The sequence below is a fragment of the Cygnus atratus genome, chromosome 14 (assembly GCF_013377495.2).
Source record: "Cygnus atratus isolate AKBS03 ecotype Queensland, Australia chromosome 14, CAtr_DNAZoo_HiC_assembly, whole genome shotgun sequence".
NCBI classification, from domain to species: Eukaryota; Metazoa; Chordata; class Aves; order Anseriformes; family Anatidae; genus Cygnus; species Cygnus atratus.
Window position 1 is genome coordinate 8,871,893 of NC_066375.1, and position 17,501 is coordinate 8,889,393.

At 42.7% G+C, this 17,501-nt stretch overlaps 1 protein-coding gene across 1 annotated transcript in view; it reads right to left on the reverse strand.

Moving 5' to 3' along the window:
• RNF145 (ring finger protein 145) overlaps positions 1 to 15,864 on the reverse strand; it is a 44,317-nt gene extending 28,453 nt beyond the window's left edge. The window contains exons 1-2 of the mRNA XM_035559783.2: positions 15,621 to 15,864; positions 7,584 to 7,797 (exon numbers count right to left, since the gene is read on the reverse strand). Of these exons, the coding sequence (XP_035415676.1) occupies positions 7,584 to 7,767 (184 nt within the window). The 5' untranslated portion in view covers positions 7,768 to 7,797; positions 15,621 to 15,864. The remainder of the gene's footprint in view (positions 1 to 7,583; positions 7,798 to 15,620) is intronic.
• Between the last annotated feature and the right edge of the window lie 1,637 nt (positions 15,865 to 17,501).

Here is a 17,501-nt window from a genome sequence, read left to right on the forward strand (position 1 = left end):
TTTAGAGGGCAGTTACTGCACTGCCACACAGCCATGCTACACAGGTGTATTTTAGAAGTGACTGAAGTTCATTCTTCTCCATGTGATCACTAACTGAAGTATAGGATGGACTGAAGGAACGAAAAAAGGTCTAAATGCACATCAGAAGATATGAAGACCACTGCCCCATCTGTGCCTTTCGAACAGCCAGCCTCCCAACAGCAGGGGGGAGCACCAGGACAGCCAAGGTTACTGCAGCAACTTTAAAGACGAACACCACTGCTCACGGGTTTGGGCCAGAATTTAAACGTTTACTTGGAAACAGGCCTTGTTTGCTCTTATGGTTAGGTTTTGAAGAAGGGGAGAGTGAGAGACGTTTAAGTAGATCCCTTTCACTCTTATTTACAGTTCCCTCTTATGACTTGCTAAGTGAGAGTTTGACACCCTCGATACTGCAATATTTGCATTTTTGCTGCACAGGCCCTATTCCCACAGTGGTACCAGCCTCATTTTTATCTACAAGGCTTCTGCCAAAAAAAGAAAGCAAATAACTCATTATCAAACTGGCTCATTGCAGAAGAAAAGGAAGACAAGCTCAAATTCATACTAGCAGTGACATTCTATTCCCTTTCTTTTCACTTCAGCAAATGATGTAATTAGTACACAGCATAAATGAGATCCTACTTCAAAACAAAGGCCCAGAAAATGAAATTTCTCACGGCAGCTTTCTCATCTAAATCATTACGTTCTGTTTTCATTTGCACCTCCTCTGACAGAAGCAAGCACAGTACTGAAAATATACACCCATCCCTTTTGGAGAGATTCTCCACGCACAAGGATTTACAGTTTGACAAACATCTTAGTGGGCAATCTTTAGCCATGGGTTAACAGTAACTAACTGTGCCAGCCTTACAAAGGCACGCTCCTCAGCACCCATTCAGGAGCACAAGGAAGCAGAGAGCTTCTACTGCCTTTTCCAGTACTGATTTAGGCCCCACTGGGGAAAATAAAGAAAAACTGCGGCGGGAGAGAAAAAAAAAATCAGCAGAAAACCTAAGTTAAACATTGCTGGATGCGAACACGTATTAACTGGCTCATGACCTCATTTCTAACTTGTTGATTCAGCTAGATGAAAAGCTCTCACCGTGCAGTGCTCATTGTCAGAGCAAGCAGCAGTTCACGCTCAGATTGCCTTTCAGCACTGTATCTGCATCCCGCCAAGGTGTTTCCCAGCTGCTCTCACCCCGTGTTACCTCTTTGCCCACTCAGGTGCCTGAATTTTATTGGCATGCTGCAGGCAGTGGAGGCTTCTAGAGCATGATCAAAGTTGCAACTCACCCTCTTTATGAGCCATTTTAGCGCTCATTTGCATGATTACAGATCCCTCGTGTCCACTTCACATTATTAATCAAAGTTTCCTACAGGTTTAGTCAAAAAATGAGAGCTCAGCATATGAAAGCCAATTCAACAGTTCATAACATTTCTTAATAAAACCAAACCATCTCTTGGATACTGCTTCTGCAGAGGCTTGCCAAGGAAACACTGCACTCAGAAGAAAAGCAGCTCCTTATGCTGATTGCTACGAAGTGAGGAATTCAAATCTGCGAGCACCAGAAAGTAATAGCACAATTGCTTGGATTGTACCAGAAATTTAATTTGTGAGGGCCTATCTGCCCACTCAACCATACCCTCTGAGGATAAAGGGCACATCTTACAATGCCCTGTAAAGCGGCAAGTTGTGATCGCAGAATGCCATCAAGACTCACGTCTGTCCCGACTCCAAGTAGGAACCCTGTACCACGGAGTCAGTAACTGCATTTTAGCCTAACCCTTGACTGTGCTCATTTCAGTTTATTCAGAAGATTATCTGGCCACAACATACAAATACCCATAACACGGGACAGACTTCTGAAAGAGTGTATTTGATATGACAGAAACAGTATAACAACAGCTTGCACCTTTATTTTCAGTGAGTCTATTTCTTGGGGTAACCAGTCACCAGAACAATTTACGTAGAGATTTAATATATCGTCTGTGCCTAAAACATCTATTTCAAAAAACGACGGCTTTCAAAAGATTGGTTTTAGAGCTCCCAGTAGGTAAAGGCAAGATGCAGAAGTTACCAAGGGAGATTCCACAGCCTCTTTGGCACAGGTTGGCTCAAGACCAGACGGAACCACAACAGCCACTCATTTTTAAGTCACGTAGCAGAGAAGAAGAGTTCTTGTACATCCTCAGCTTGTATTAAGAATCTTTGAAGAATAACCCAGCCAAATGGGGTCTTCTGAATTGTCTGGGACATCTGTCCTGTGAGTGAGACCAGTTCTTCATCGGTCGTTAAAAAACAGTCATAGAGAAGCACCACACACGACGACTTCTCCTGCATCAGAAGTGGCTCCAACACAAAAACTTATGCAAAATGTACTCAGCGGAAATCAACCTACAAGCCAAGCCATTCGGAGAGCACTTAATGCCTAAATCTGTATCAGTCTCAAGTAGCCACTGGGGCACCAGTGCTAGCACCACCGAGTGCATCTTTCATCTAACCTCATGGGTGCTAGCTGAGCAGCTGTCCGAGGCAGCAGAAGCACGGTGGGCTTTAAGAGGTATTGCTTTTTTGGGGAGTGATGTCTTTGTGTGGCAAGCCTCGGCACTCTTCTCCCTCACCCTCCCACTCAGCCAGAGCTGCCCAAACAAACGTTACATGCTCCAAGAAGTTTCATACTTTGAGCTAACACTGTAAATATTTTTGCCTTTCTGAAAATATGTTGAAAAATTAGTTCTACACTGAGATAACACAAATCTAAACCTACTCGTGCACAAGAAAATTAGTATTTACCCAGTCATGGCACAGCGTAACAATAAACAGAGATCTGAAACCATCACCAACATCTCCATATCTCAGTGAAAAGAATTCCAACAGAACAATCTGCTCGTTACTGGGGCACTGCCATCGGTTTCAACAGATGTTTCTTGAACTATTAAATGTATAACAGATTCAGCATTCTGAGTATAAACAATCCAAGAACAGGGTTGTGTACAGATTTACAGTATTGTTTGAACAAACCAATGGACTTTAGGCTCTAGTTCTGCTGTATGAGTCAGGGGCTGTTCCTATAATACAGCACACACAACAATCAGAGCTCTGGCACTAACCACAACCACGGAGAACCTGAAGGGTACTGCAAAAGAACACAGAACTGGAAGTGGAGCTATAAGAATATGAGCACTCACAACATATTCCAAATTATGAACACAAATTGCCAAGTTATCATTAGACTGGTGTTCAAAAAAATACAATAGTCGACAGAACCTCATCAAATATTAAGAATCTCCTTTCAAGCAAGGTACTATTGACTTTTTTTTTTTAATAAAAAAAAGTACAAGTTGCCTAAAAGAGTTACCGGTTTTGTACAGAAAAGTTACTTTAAAGTATCTGTATACTGAGAAAGCTGCTTAGTAAAAGCCTGGGACACTATGGCAGCAGTATGTGAACCAGCAGTCTCCAGAGCTGGAAAGAAAAAAAAAAAAAGTATGCTGAATTCAGTATGCTGAATTCTGACCATTGCATATCCTCTACTCTCTTCTGTCTCTACCAACTGTAGCACAGCACATTTAATCAAAAAGGATAAAAACATACCAAGGTGGTTTTTTTTTTGTAAGAAATAAAGGCCAAGTCAATGCCATCAAATTGCATTTAGTTAGAAATAGCTAGTTTAAAATAGTAACACTCAAAAAATAGTTCTACTACCCATTTATCTAAGTGGTGCTAGAAGGAGGGTGACAGAAGATACAGGACAGCAAACTCAGATGCTGAATCTGAGCAGCACCTTGTCTTTGTATGCATTTGCACTTTTAGTCACACACCCTCACCTCATGATTTTGGGAAATTAGTTTCTGGAATGAACCAGCTGCTTGCTTCTTCTCACACCAAAGCTTCACATCACACTTTTTACTGCATTTGTATCAGACTGCTCAATCTTTCCTCTTAAGAGAAGAGGCACCACAAAAAGCTGTACAAATAAAAGACTGAATTAACCCATGAGAGCTCAAAGAAAGTGGGCATACCACAGCAATCAGCTACCATCAGATGGCTGCACGTTCAGGTTTCTCCTTCCACAAGCCCCTTTTCTAAAGGCATCATTCATAACAAGTAGTTCACACCTAGCCAGCAATGTGACCAAACGATTAAGGTAACCACACAGTTCAAGAAACTGCAATTACACACAGCATTGTGAAAGATGATGCATGTTCCAATTATTCCAAGTGTTAAAACAGTTTCATTCCGTTCTTTCCCTGATTTTTTTTTTGTTACAAGGAATACAGTTTAAGATAGAAAACTGCTCTCATTTTTATTCTGAGGTAAGAAAACAGACTGTGTTTAGTGCACTTCTACGTCTTTAGCACGACAGTGACATTAAGTTCCAAGTCTGACCATGATTACAGGTTAAGCACATGACTCTTCTCTTCCCATTTAGTTCAGAGTACTTAAGAGTTAGAACAAATAGCATCACTTTGGCCTTCACAGGAGAAAATTATGTTGTTGCAACTGTTTCCACCTTCTTCATCAAAAGAATAAAAAAAAGTATTGACTGTCCCCATGGTGCTCCTCTACAGCGTAGAAGCAAGCACTGAAGTCTGGCTGTAGCAGTGTGCACTAGCCTACACCACATAGAAGTCGGAGGAAGTAAGCCATTTTTAGCTAGTACACATCCTAAAGAGGATGCTTTAATTTATATAAAGCAATTTTAACAAAATGTTAATGAAACCACATTTTACCTTTTATATTTGTAGACAAAAAAGTTGGTTTGTTTTCTAATGCTTTTCCTCTGGTATCTTTCTACGCGGTAACAGTGTGTCAACCTATTACAGCACCCTACCTGCACATCTATCACACGCTCCTCATGTTGAAGCCTACTGAAGGCCATTCAGCAGCCTTTTCCACCTGCTGGAACAGTAACCACAGTGCCATTTGCTAAACAAAACTACTTCGTAATTTTCCAATGCTGAATTAATCTGTTTACATTCAACGATTCTAACCAGAAATTTATCTCTGCTATTTGCACTGCTTTGCACAATTATAGTTAAATTTCATCCAGTTGAACTTGCGGCAGAGAGGTTATCAGGACAGAATATTTTTCCTTCCACTAAAGCAGATAAGGGCTGTTTCATGAAAAGATATGAAAGGGAAAAGCCGTATCAAAGAACAAATTGCATCTGAGAGGCTTTTATTACATTCTCAGTACTGCTAACTGGAACATGAATCACACCTTAACATATATCACCCCACCTGACCAACTCTAATTGCCTTTTCAAACTTTGAGTCAAATGGATGGAAGAAAGTGCCTTTAAACAGAAAAGATATTCTTAGTAACGTCCAGGTTGATCCTCAGTTCCGGGAAAAGGTTCACTATATCAAGACTAGTAGATATTATTGATTTTGATGGCTTTCTAATCAAATCATTCCTTCAGCATCTACCTGAGATAGATGCATCTGATCTCTTAAGCTGTTAAAAGCACTTCTGTGATACTGTAACTTTTAAGAAATTCAGTGACTGATTGATATTGCAAAGCTGCTGCAGCATTTGTTGATACTGTGTTTGCTTACTGCAAATATGAAGAGGACATTTTTTTAAAAAATAAATTAGCATGCTAAAAAATATCCTCAGTAAATTGTCGTCCAAATTACATGCTAGCAGTTAATTTCCCCCAACATATCTTCAAAGCAGCTTTATTTCCCAAACTGGTGGAAGAATACTCGGTTTCCCTTACAAATGCAATGTATATGTTCTGATACACTATTTTAATTAAGGTTACTCTGTAAACTGTTGCAATTAAATCTACAGAAAAACTCATGCAAGTTGACTTAGCCAAGCCTCACACTGACGCAGCTTTAAGAAAAAAAAGCAACAACCAAGGAATAAACACAAATCAACTTTATTTGAAGAGTACTAGCAAAGTTTTGTCACTGAAAATAGTCTTAATATCTTTTAGAACAAGCAACTTGCTTGATTATTTACAAGCCCTTGATCTCAGCAACTACCAGTTGGAAAAGTGAAAGTACAGACACAATGCTGTAAAAGCAAAAAGTAAAAGTACTGCTGAGTGATCGTATGAAGAGCACAGAATCAAAATCCACTGGTTTAGTACTAAAATAGCCTCCAGGTGAGAAATACTTTGAAGTAATAATACTTATCTCTGTAATGCTTTTTATTAGTATATCTCAACACACTTAAGGGAGGACAAGGCTATCAAATTGGTATAAAAAAGGGCTGTGTCCCAACTGGAATTTACCTTCTGATAACCTGCTACACAATTGTTAGTTTTGTACTAGAAACTGATTTGATGATCCCATTCCTAAAATGTACTTGTGTGTACACAAGCCGCATGCACAGAATGAGCAAAGCAAGAGAAGGCCAGGTATAGCTACATGCCTCCATGGTCCTGCGTCCCTTTCACCAGCAACAAACAAGTACTGTCTTCCACAAACATAAAACCCCATAAAGCAGTAACACCAGCTTTTTGCACTGGAAGTAGATACACTGCTACCCCTAGCAAAGTAGAATGGAGCCAAAACAAAGAAAGCCACATGATTTTAATGACAGTAAATAACTTCCAAACAGCAGAGATTTAATAGATTAAAACCAAAAAGTCACATGCCAGCACTTCTGCAGTCTGGATTAAAACCCTGGACATGCCACTTCAAAAAACCACACTCCTCTAACAACTTAACTAAAGGGCATTTCCTTGAGCTGACTGCAGTACATCGTTATCCTCCACGCCATCTACAAGGAAGAAACACTGCAGAATGGGATAATTACATGCTAGCCATTTTCTCTCAAAGCTAGGCAGTACTCATGTAGGTTCTCATTGGCTATCAACCTCATCAGTCCGAATCCAATCCCTAATTAACCCCATGTGCACTCACTAGATGAATCACATACCCACCTGGAGAGCAGGTCCCAAAACAGCAATCCTTTCATCTCCTAAAACCAGACTTCTAGCATTTCAGCGCTAGACTTGCAGGCCAAGGTTGAAACCTCAGCCCCCTGAACTGTGTTAGTAATTTTGTCCATTTATCTGCAACACAAGCAGTAGTTATGAGCTCTAATCAACTCAGAGCGTATATGCAGTTCATAGGGTTGTAAACTGAAGAGCCACGTCCACGCAGCAGTGAAAGCCAACTTCCTGGTGCTGTAGTCACAGTCAGGCAACCTTTTCCCTAGTCTTTTTTTTAATGCCAACGATATAAGTTACAATACTTTTGTCTGCACAGCATTTCCAAGCAGCTTTTCTACTAGCCGAATGTTTCCAACGTCACTGTGCTATTCTTTCAGGGCATCGATATTGTTTCCAGACACCAACTTTGACTCTGTTTACATATCAAAGCTAAATAACAAAGCTTCAGACCCTAGGCAGGATTTATTTACGACTTACATAAACAGAGCCCCATATTAACTACGGTTCTGCTGATTATATTTATTATAATGCTATCTGTTGAAATCAATATATTGCCGTGCTATTAACAATTTCTTAAAATTCTTGTAGTGAGCAGAATGGAATTTACTACAGCAGCATTTTCTCTTGAATGCACGTCCACTTACCCACATAATGCATATTAAGGGCCAAGTACTTGTACTGGAAGAGAGGGTTGTTGTGCAGGCTACTTCTTTGGATCTGCTGGAAGAATGAGCTGACGTCCCACCTGTACAAGACATCCAACAGCATGATGCTCGGGACCCTCAGGGCCACATTTAATATTGCCTCCAACTTCTCCTTCGCAGCCATTCTCTTCCCTTTCCGTGAATTGGCAGCAGACTGGAAATAGCACAAGACAGAAGAGTAATCAGATCAATCTCCCTGTACAAACAACTATTACTGATCATCTGAATGGGGCTTCCTGTGCGGCCACAAATGACTGAATGAATCAACTGAGTTAAATTCACATCCAGACAGGACAGCTTCTAATGTTGCTATATGAAGATTAATTTGCTAGCAATTTTCCATGGTGATACTGTAAAAGGGGGGCTGTGGGAGTAGGTTAATGCCACAAAAATGCTCAAAGGGTGTGCGCCAAACAAACCTTTATTCTTATTCGCACTAATTCAGCATCCAAGTCCCCAGCCAAAGGACCACAGTGTACAAGATACTACATAGTGATAAGCTACTACATGATAAGCTTTAAAAAACAAACACCAACAAAATTCACAATCTCCAATGAGCTATTCTATTTCTATACACTATTCCTGTAACTCTCAAATAAAATAATCACCAGCTAGAAGTTCAAACATTTTAGATTCACTTCCTCAATGCAAACTGAAATAATTTCCAATACACAAACTTATAAAAAGAGTTATTTGTGACATTCATTAACCGCTATGATTGTATACTTTTATGGAATCGAGGGCTGGCGATTTCAAAGATTAAGATTAGTGACGCAAATATTCTGCTCATTTTAATGTAATTCACTACACGGAATCACACAAACAGAAGACTATATCCTCTCTCAGGAGTACCAGAAAGTAATTTAATTGCGGAGCTTGAGAGCAGAGTAGATGGATGATGCAAGACAACAAAGGGCTTTTTTAAAAAAAAAAAAAAAAAAAAAAAAAAAAAAACTTTCTTTTCCTGTTTCAAAACTGTAAAGAAAAAAAAATGGTCCACAACAGCATCTCAAAAGGTATCTAGTCACCAACAGGACCATTTTAAAGAGCAATGTAAAGAGGATGTTTCCACATCCTGTCAGAGCACTGCCTTCAGCTGAGACCCTAAACGAAACGTGCTGTTTAAGCACTCAGCCACCCACCCACCTGAGGCTAAGCATCCACCCCAGCCTGTGTTCGTAAGCCACCAGTCGTACACAGCGCATTGGAGCAGTGCAGCTGAAGGCCAAGGTGGGGATGCTCCCAGTGAGCGTTCATCCACAAGCAGCCATTCAAACAGATGAAGTCACCCCCAGCACCACCAGTCTGCAGCCGAGTTCAGGTTTAACCTTTTCTTATTAGAGCGATGCTTCGAAAGAACTGCGTCCCAGCCACCGAAACAGAAAAATCTGCATTTGGAACTGCACTTCTCAAACTTTTACAGGATTTCATTCAAATGGTCATTGTGAAAATTTTTAAAAAGGCAACACGGAAGCACAGCATGAAAGGAAGTCACGCTCACACGCAGAAACCAAGAAACATTTCCTACTTGTACGGAGACACACACACACACACAATCATCCGAAGCTGTATTTGTGCTGCCACAGACAAGATGCTACCAGAAAGATGCACACCTAAAGCCACGCTGACACTTGTCAAGGCGTGATGACAAAACTAATTCAGCTCAAGAAGCCACGACAGATCGATACCGAGATTTGTCTCGGTAAACCACAGGCTACAGGGCTTCTGCTTGCCCTCGCCTAGCCCACAGCCTGGCCTGCCAAGTTATGCAGACATGGGCACCTTTTCCAGAGCCCTACAGACCCCAAAGGCAGCACAGCCCTCCCTGGCACACACCACTCCGCTGGGCACTTCACATCGCCTCCCAAGGGGAATTCAAAGGCCAGCAACAACGCTGGAAGATATTTAAAACGAACAACCAAAATCATAACCCGAATAGCTTAAAGAATGCTGGTGCTCAACATTTAGAGTGAATGAAAGACGGAGTTTTAGTGTATGGTGCTGAACAAGTGCAGGCTGGGACCTACACAAAGCATTTCGGCTGCGTATGGAAGTTCAAGCCTATGCTCAGACCAGCTCAGAGGACAATTCACACGAAGACATTTCGAGCGTCCTGTACTTTTTTTTTCCCCAAAAAACTCCTTGGTTTTGCCAAGCATGCAAAATTAATTACAGTGAATTAATTGAACCAAGCTGCCTCCTGCTTTTCGCTAGGTTACTTTTCCAAGTGGATCAGGGCTTAGGGGTGGGCAGGAGCTGCCGTACAGGTTTTCACACCATCATGAAATTCCCCACGTAAAGTGCCAACAAGCACCTGATTTCAAGTTATGCTCATGTAACCAACAAACCTCCTCCAGTCAACAGCAACAACCAGACATGAGACAAGAAGGAAGTCTCCACTTTCCCTAAGTACTCCGAATGCAGACTTCCATGGACTTTTCCAAATACTGAAAGTTAACTGAGATTCTGCACATCCAAACTAAACTGAAGAATTTTACCTTCTACATTCACACACACATGCTTGAGAATGTAAGAAAACTGGAAAGTGCAACATTTTTTACCTACAACAGCAAACTCCAATTGCAATCTTGTTAAAACAAAATCAAAACAAACTCAGAAAACCACATTCTCTTACAATCGATGGGCCATGTATTACGAGAAGCAGCCGCTGAAACACTGCAGCATATTCTGTCAGTGCCTAACAAAGCACCCAGTGCTAATAAGAAACTCTTTAAAATTAACTTCAGTGGCAATGTGGATGTGTTAAATAAAGCCTCAGTTGTAATTGCTGCCAAGTTCTAACAGAACGTAATGCAGGCAAGCAACAAAGTCCACTGCACTAAGCTCATTATATTGTAAAGAGCTCTCACAATACATTATTTTGATTGGTGTAAAAACAAAAACATTAAGCCTCTAAAATCTTTAGATAAATGATGATGACAAGAGTTGCTGGATGCTCGGACATTAGAGGAACACAGGCCACGCTTTAACATAGGCAAAAAATGGACTTCAGAGCAGGACTGGGAAGCCACAAGTTTGTGCCCCAGAATTTTTTCCTGATGATTTCAAGTGTCTCCCTGTTCCAAATCAGGACAAGAAAAAGAACAGTCTTGGGAAGAAATTCTGACTTCACCTCTTCCCTGAGCGCAAGCACAGCTGCGCTATTTGACCACAAACAGCTTTAAGAAGTCTCCCATCATAACTGATTAACACTCATGGAAACATTCTGATTTCCTAACAACACAGCACTGCTCAAAAATCCCTTGCTCAGCTGGCACAAACATTTTGTCAAAAACATATTCCTGGCTAGCTTTAAAAAAAGACAGTAGAATTCACAAAACCTGATTTAAAAAAAGCTATTACAAATTGGTCCCTGCTGATTCCATTAGCAAAACAGATTAGCAGCGAGCTTAAAAAACCCTCAAAGACAACATTTATTTTCCCTTTAATAGGAATTTCTTTCTGAGGATCTGCCTTCACATAAAAATTTGCCACTTCATCTGAGGCTGCGATTTATGCCCCAAACCGATGTAACTGATTTATGCACCGATTCAATATTAAACTATCACATCACAGGCAGCAAATACTAATAAAGTACGAGGGGACACACAACCTGCATCCATTTATCCAAGCAGGCCCTAAGTCACATGAACAGAGTTTCTAATATTTAGAAAAGCATTACACAAAAGTTACTTAATGCTTACTGAAATATATTGGAATATTTGCAAACCTAAGAGTTGTTCTGATACTATTGCCACCAAAAATCATCATAGAAAAATTCAGTAGCTCCAGCTGGGATCCGAACTTCACAACTAGACTGGATCCTGCAATGTCTAGTCTAACATCAGTGAACAAACAAGGTGCTCATTCTCCTGCAAGATTAAGACATAAAACACTTGAAAGATTGACCCCCACCCCCCAAAAAAAAAAGAAATATTTTCAACTTCCATTTTTCACATCTATGAAACTCTAGTGATTTTGCATACATCCATTAACAAGCAGACTTTGATCTGTAATCTAGTTTTGACTTTAAATACTGAAACTGAAGATATTCCTAAACCAGGAATAGTCTGGTTTTGATTTTTCCAAAGGGTAAACACGGCTAGACAGTTCTTGAAGAGGGGAAAAAATCTCGACTTGCAACTATGGAAAGATTCAATGTCACAGTTCAAAAAATTAAAATACTAAAATTAGTCCCAAAAGTGCTACATTCATGCATTTCTCAGAACCCTTCTTTCCAAGTGCCTGTCCTGCTCTTGAGAAAAAAAAAAAAAAAGAGAAAAAAAAGGAACTTGAAGTACAGAAGAATCCCATCCTCCAGAGACTTAAATCATCAGTCTGGGAGAGAGAAAACAGAGAAGGGAAAGAACAGGACAAAAAGGTTTATCAGATATACACTTAGAAAAGAATTTCCCTGTGTGAGCCTGTAGGAAAAAAAAAAACACTGGAGCTCCAGAGAGTTACGTGAGTCACTGGTCCATCAGAACAGCTCTTTCCCATGCAGTCAGCAGCAAGGAAAGCAGAAAGATGCCTCACTCCTGTACAATTTAAATGAGGCCAAGTTCTGTTTTGGCGAACAAGGACAGCACTCAAAATTTCTGCTGAGGAGGCCAGACACAATGAGCATACCAAGCGCACTAATAAAGCGGTGAAATACTGCAGTCGTGTACCGTAAAGCTGCCATTAAGATCCAGTCAGCATCTCCAATAATACTCCGTTTTCATAGCTCACTACGTTAGTAATTTCAAGTAATAACCCTTTAGTATTTAGCGTTCGATTCAAAGCTTTAGAGAGTGTCAGGTGGCAAACAGAGTATTCAATCTTGCCATGTAAGAAGTTATAAAGAATAAACAATATTCCCCTCCCCATCTGGTTTGACAGTATGCATTGCTGTAGAGCTGGAGCGGCGGTGGGACTGGAGAACTGTTATTTCCATCTAGAAAACAAATGAATTGCTAAATTCCTGCTCAGGCAAGACCCAATCAGTTATCAACTGAGACGTACCTGAGTTAATCATTTCAAACAAATGCATAATATACTTCAGGAAAAACAACTTTTACTGCAAAATATGTAGGCACCACCTCTTAGCTATTCATAGGGACGTAAGAGAGCACACATTGATATTAAAGACATATTAAAATGGCAAAATAAACTAGAGACAGTTAACTCTATAGTAGAAAAATCTACATTTCCAACTTTTCAATATTAGCAAGCTTTATGAGGAAGAAGAAAATCAATTCAGGAAATGAGAATGCATATCACAGCACTGTGAAGTTAAAGTTGCTTTAAAGATTTATTTCTGGAGTACTTTCATACGCTGTGAGCAGTTCCAGCACACTCAATTATATTGCAAGTGGATTATTTATAGGCAGCCTGTAAAACATCCTGTCCCTTTTAGTTTTCATAACGAGCAGGTAAGACCAGGGAACTGAACTCAGGGACTAACGCACGGTAACAGAGTTTAACAAATCCAGCAGGTATGCAGGAAAATCTTTCTGTGGTTTCCTACGGGATCGGCTCTCTGCCTGCGCATTATCAGTTCAAACCCAGCCACACTAAGAGGGGCTGCCTGCTTTTTAGACCACAGCTTATCTGTCCAGTTAAGCACCTGAAATCTAGTTCATTAAATATCTAAATAAATATATTTAAGTAAACTCTTCAGGGAAAAAAAAAATCTAGACTGAATCACCAGAAACCAAACTGCTTTCGGGTCCTTTTCAACTCTATATTTCTTGTCATTTCACGGTTCAGCTTATTAGCTAGTTATTCAGCTTTTTTTTTTTTTCCCCTCCCCATCACAGCCATATTTGCAAGTCTACACCTACAAGCCTGCCTAACCACATTTGTATCAGCATATTCTGAGAAAATCTGGGCAGCAATCCCAAAGCGCCTCTGCAGAGGACAGAATACCCGGGGGACCTGCACGCGGAGCAGTAATGACAGCCCAAGATGATGCAGGCTCTGACAACCTCCCTCAAAGAGCTGGATCACAGAAGATCAGCCACACAAGTAAAGCTCAGGTACCCCCACAAAAAACCTGCAACCCAAACGTGTAACCAGGATGCAGTTACATGACAGGATGAAATATATCCCATCCTCCACAATTGCTCATTTAGTTTTTAGCCATTTCAGATACAGACGCAGACTATGTTTAGCGCATGCAATGCCAACAACTGGCTACCCAACTGGTTGGAAGTTAAAATAGAAAATAAGACTTTCAAGATTTCTTTCTGTCAATACTGTAAAAGTTTCCATTGTTGCACCTTATCTATTTGAGTCCTTTAAATAAAGAGCATCGGTTTCCAGGCTTGTCAAATAGGCTGCTTAGCTTCCTGTACTAAGGGACTCGTGCGACAGGAAGATCAAACAAATGGCAAAAACACTTAGAAAAGTCCCTTTTAAAGCATGTTTAAACTCAAGACAGGCAGGCAACTGAAAAAAAATTTCCAGAAAAACTCCATGAGGTGAACTATCCACTTCTGAATGCTCCTTTCAAGTACGCAATTAATTACAAAGCAATAGGGCTTCTCTAAAATGAAAGGAAATGCTTTAAAAGTAAGTGCAGAGAAACCAACGCACAGATGTCTGAATCATATCGAAGGTGCTAGACATGAATATGCACTTAAAAGGCAAAACTACCATGACCCATCCAATTTATAATCACATCAAACATTCCCAGGTGCGTCTGGAAATAAAAATGGATTCAGAAAGAGAGTAACCAGTAACCACCAAACAATAAAAAAGCCTTGCAGCGAACTGAAATAGAAGCCCTCTGCATGCACGCATGAAGAGGAAGAAAACGACTCTAAAGTAGCAAATAGAGCAGGTTTTGAAGAGTGCAACATGAAACACTAAGCAGGCTTATAGAGTTTTCCAAGGCACACCCATTCATTCAGGTCTTGCTGGCATGATGTGCCTTTCTGCATCTGCCCCCATTCCAGCAGCTGAAGCAGAGCAGACACTAATCTCCTTCCATCACCTCCAAACGAAGGAATTCCCCAGGATTTCTTCAGACGCACACAGCTCGGTTCATCAGAATTAGGTTGCTCTAACGTCAGCAGTTCCTCTTAAGGCTGACATAAACAAGGCGAATCCTGCGTTTTGGACAAGCAGCAGCTCGATGTTGCTAAGGTTTTTGATGATCCTCCTATATAGTGGTGGTCACAGAGATGACTGTTCCCTAATGAGTTTAGGGATTAATAAAATTAAACCCTTTAAAGACATTAGAACTTGGGGAAAAAAAACACAGCTGACTGCCATAGTTGTTAAAGCTAGCTGGAAACAAAAAGATACCCATGCACAGCCAGCTGATCGCTCAAGATAACTGGCATAAATGAGTCCCAAGTCCACCAAACAAGTTACCAGAAACTCCTGCATTAAAAACCGCAGAAGAAACAAACACACCAACACCTACGGACTCCCAAGAAAAAATACATATATATATAATTTGACTAAGATCACAAGCAGCTAGCACTTACGAGCCAAGCCGTCAGAGAACTCTCCCTTTTGCCGGCCGACAAGAGGCAGGCGATGCCGGGCTCCCACCCAACACCCGCCGGGCCCCCGACCCCCCGGTGCCACGCCGGGGCGCTGAGGGGCTCGCTCCTTACCTCAGGCCGCCCCCACCGGGGCACGGCTGCGCCTGCAGCGCCCGGCCCCCGAGCTGAGGGACAGACGGACGGACGGATACAGGGACGGACAGACCGACGGAGGGAGGGAGGGGGCGCCACGAAGCCGGCGCCTTGCTCAGCCGCCGGGCCCGAGCCCAGCGCCACAAGCGGGCCCAGCGCGGCCCCCCCCGCACCCACAGCCCCCCACCCACCCACCCACCCGGCTCGGGCCGCTCCCCGCCCGCCAGGCGCCGCCCTCGCCCCCCGCTCCACGCCAGGCACTCGGGGCCGCGCATGGAGGCAGCTGAGTGCCCCCCACGGGAGCGCGCACACGCGGCGATGGGCACGGAGGGGTGGGGGCAATCACCTGAAGCGGCGGTGGTCGTGGCCGCCGCCTCTTGTTCCTATTCTCCCTCCTCCTCCTGTCGGTCCCGCGGCGGGGGCTCGGCGCCTCAGAGCGGCGGCTCGGTGCCCGGCGGTGGCGGCAGAGCGGCTCCCCGAGGCACCATGGCCGCGCCGCGCCGCCTCAGGGCGCCGCCAGCGCACGGCCCCGCAGCAGGGCGGCCATGGCCCCGCTGCCTGCGCGCGCCCGACGCCCCACGCCGCGCATGCGCGCGCCCCGCCTCCGCTGGGGGGATCGAGGGGGCAGCGCGGAATGGCGGCGGTCGCCCCCGCGCTGTGAGGAGGCACCGACGGGGGTTGTGGAGGGAAGGGGTCGGTGGCCTCTCAAACCCGGCAAGGCCGGGGGTTGGATTCCGGTGGGACGCCGAGGCTGCAGCTCCGGCTCGGAGCTCCCCGGTGTCCAGGCTGCTGCCAGCCCCAAAAATGAGTCACAGAAAGTCGTTCTGTAAAACACGGGTAGTGTCTGGCTGGAGGTTTGGAAGGGCAGATCTGCGGGTTTGATAATAGTCAGTGCTGGCCTTGCGAAACGCAGCACTCTTATCAATTTAAAATATTAAAGTTGACTCAGACTTCTCCAGCGGTGCGGAATCTGTGGTCACCTTTGGTGTGATCAACCTGAAAATATCAGGCTTTTGTGCTTCTGTTGGCATTTCTCATCAGGAGACCTGCTTTAAGGGCAGCCACTCACAGCACAGACCCCATGTGGGAGGTCTTCACAGCCTGAGCTCACGACCCCTGAAACATCCCACCTTAGCTCAGTGCATACAGGTTGCATGGCCAAGCCCAAGCATGAGCTCTTAAGTGGTAAGGAAAAGGTGTAACCCGAGAGAAGTAATGGTTTTGACTTTAATACTTGAAAAAAATTCAAAGCCACATTGTCTGGGACATGAGAAACTGCTGCAGTGAGGAATGAGGGAATACGCTGAACTGGAAAATCCTGTAGCTCACAGGGGTTGGGCTAGCCAACCTAGTAATTGCTTTTTTCCTGCCATCTCTAATGAGAACAGTAGCATTCACAGACATATGTATTAAAAATGCTTAGCCTCAGCATAATGTTTTTAACTATGAACAACAGATACTAAAATAAAGGCTTTGGATGTCTGTCTACACTGCTTTGCAAAATGACCCTTCCCTCAGCACCCAGGGGTTTTCCAAACACCAGAGGAAAACAGGAGTTTGAACTTGCCTGGGTTAGTTTCTGTCAACACTGTGGTAGGGCTCGGCCCTACTGCATACACCAATGGTTGTATTTGGTGTTAACACTGGACCCTTCTCCCACATTTCTGTCAGCTCAGTAATCGGCAGAAAGGAGACCAACCAGCACAACTGACAGCTCTCCCAAACAGAAGCACCACAGAGGAGCTCTGCATACTGATACATTTTTTCACAAGCTTCAGATTTTAATGTTGTTTTAAAAATAAGCTTTATTAAATATATTTAAAGCTTTTAGTTTAAAGCAATCAGAGAAGATGGGAAAGCACTGGCTTCACCAGGCTCCATCCATCCCATTGTTCTGCCTGGCTCAACCTACTCGCTTCTTTGTCACTATTATTCACTAATACTTGTCAGTACTACTACACCACTTCTTATCACAAGGAGTATGAACCAGCAGCTGTCATATAAGGCATAAGAATCTCAGCTCCATTTCTATGGAGTGCTTGTATTCTCATGCCGTACATGGAAAAAAAAAACATGAGTCACTTCTGTTCTTTGTGGGCTTGGTTCATTGCTGACTAAAGTCGGGGGCAATGGTGTAAAATGTGGAATCTGTAAATCCTACTGCCTATTTTCAGTGCTGCTTCTGAAAAAAAAAACCAAGTAGCAGAGAGAATAACAAATTCACAAT